We start from the raw sequence: 1,829 nt of genomic DNA, 5'->3' as shown, positions 1-1,829 counted from the left end.
TGAACTTCTCTGTGCCCGTATGACTGATAGGGATATATCAGTTTGATAACTTTGCAAATTGATGTAATATAATAGTGTAAATTAGTAATATAAAAACATAATAATACAATGTGTGTAATAAAAATATAGTTGGCATTATGTTAATGTATTAATAACAATAAACAGTATGATATAAATAAAATTAATATAATATCGTATAATGTAGTATAATATAAAGTTCTGATATACTAGTGATATAACAATATAATAATAAAATATACAAAATAACATACTGTTGCTATAATATAGTATATAATTTTTTCTCCTGAGATACTGCATCCTCTTCCATTTCTTCGTGAGCATTCAGTTCTTTCACTTCGTCCAATTTAATTTGAGCTGTGTCCAAGAAGGATATGAGCGATCGCTCAAACTGAAAAGTTACCTTTTGCAGTCATATTTTAAATTTGTGGCAGAAGGTTTTGCAATCCCTTCTTCAAATCGCCATCAATTTAGAGCAAAAAAAAGTGTTGAAAAGAAAAAGAGAAGTAAAGTAAAAATTACCTGAATTGTTTCCTTTACAAATTCATGTAATTCATTAAACATTACAAGTTCCCTTTTCAGGTAATCAAATACCGCTTGGATACCTTCCATTGGAAGAACTCACTCTGAAAAATAACAAAATTACCAAGGTTTGCACTTAAATTTACTTAAAATGTAATATTACTTATACCAATCATTAATACCTTTTGCTAATCTAATCCAACTATTAAGAAAAAGTAGCGAAAGCGAACATTCATGCAAGTATTTTCCTATATTCTTTTGCACACAGAAAGATTACACACATTTTACTTTATGCGTACAGAGACTATCCAATTCTTTTGCTGTTTACAGAGGATATCATTTGCTCTCTCTTTCTAATCTCTGATACATCCGAATTTGGCATTCTTATATTATCTATATTATCATCCTTGTGCACAAAAAAAAAGAAGTCGATAAGGTCGAGATCTCAATTTTGTCTTTTAAATGATGTAAATTTTTTGAATTTCTTGGACTTTATAAATTTGTTAATAATTAATGAATGAACAATTTTTTAAACCAAATAACTTCAATTGCAATTTATTACTTCTAGTTTGTATCATTTTTAGGCAAATCAATGAGTAACTTTTTCTATGTTCTAGTCTATACATTCCACCAACTTTAGTTAATATGCTTATACCATTATAAAAGTTTTTTTTTTTTTTTTTCATGAACCTTAAAAACAAAATTTTTAAGAACACTGAAATTTTAATAAAATAAAGATATCATAAATGTTTTCATTAGTGGTATCATTTAATCATTGTCACTTAACCATTCATTTTTTTATCATGTTTTTTCACTTTTTTTTCACATCGAAATTTTTAAATAATTAACATCACCTTTTATAAATTTCATGTCAACAAATCCTTAAAAATATTACTCTGAAGTAGTAATAATAAAAAACATAAATTTATGATATGTCGGAAGCCATTCTCCTCATATATCTCACATCAGATGAACGAAATTACTTCATTATTGATCAATAAATCAGTTCTATTAACATTTATCAATTTCAGATCTAATAATTGCGACTGACTTTGACCAAATAATTATCTATGGTTGAAATTCTGTATCTCTCCAGGGTACAAGGTTAAATACTTCCTTCATATCTTCTCTCTTCCAATTATGCTACAGTAATACCACTCCATTTTACTTCTAGAAAGTGAGCACATATGGCGCAATTATCCTTCCATTTCATCAAAGCTGCGCCTACCATCGCATTCAGACTCTTCCGATGAGCGCAAGGAGGTTGTCTTTCATTAAACAAGGAAATT

The 1,829-nt window shown here is 27.9% G+C and overlaps 1 protein-coding gene across 1 annotated transcript; it reads right to left on the bottom strand.

The window, feature by feature from the left end:
• Positions 1-277: 277 nt before the first annotated feature.
• On the bottom strand, positions 278-630 carry Bm17304 (Uncharacterized protein; the record flags this gene model as incomplete). Its single annotated transcript, XM_001895222.1, has 2 exons — positions 278-409; positions 541-630. The coding sequence occupies 2 exons, from the start codon at positions 628-630 to the stop codon at positions 278-280; spliced, it is 222 nt and encodes a 73-aa protein (XP_001895257.1).
• Positions 631-1,829: the final 1,199 nt, after the last annotated feature.

Source organism: Brugia malayi, assembly GCF_000002995.4.
Source record: "Brugia malayi strain FR3 genome assembly, contig: Bm_289, whole genome shotgun sequence".
Taxonomy (NCBI): Eukaryota; Metazoa; Nematoda; class Chromadorea; order Rhabditida; family Onchocercidae; genus Brugia; species Brugia malayi.
This window is presented reverse-complemented; position numbering and strand designations above follow the sequence as displayed.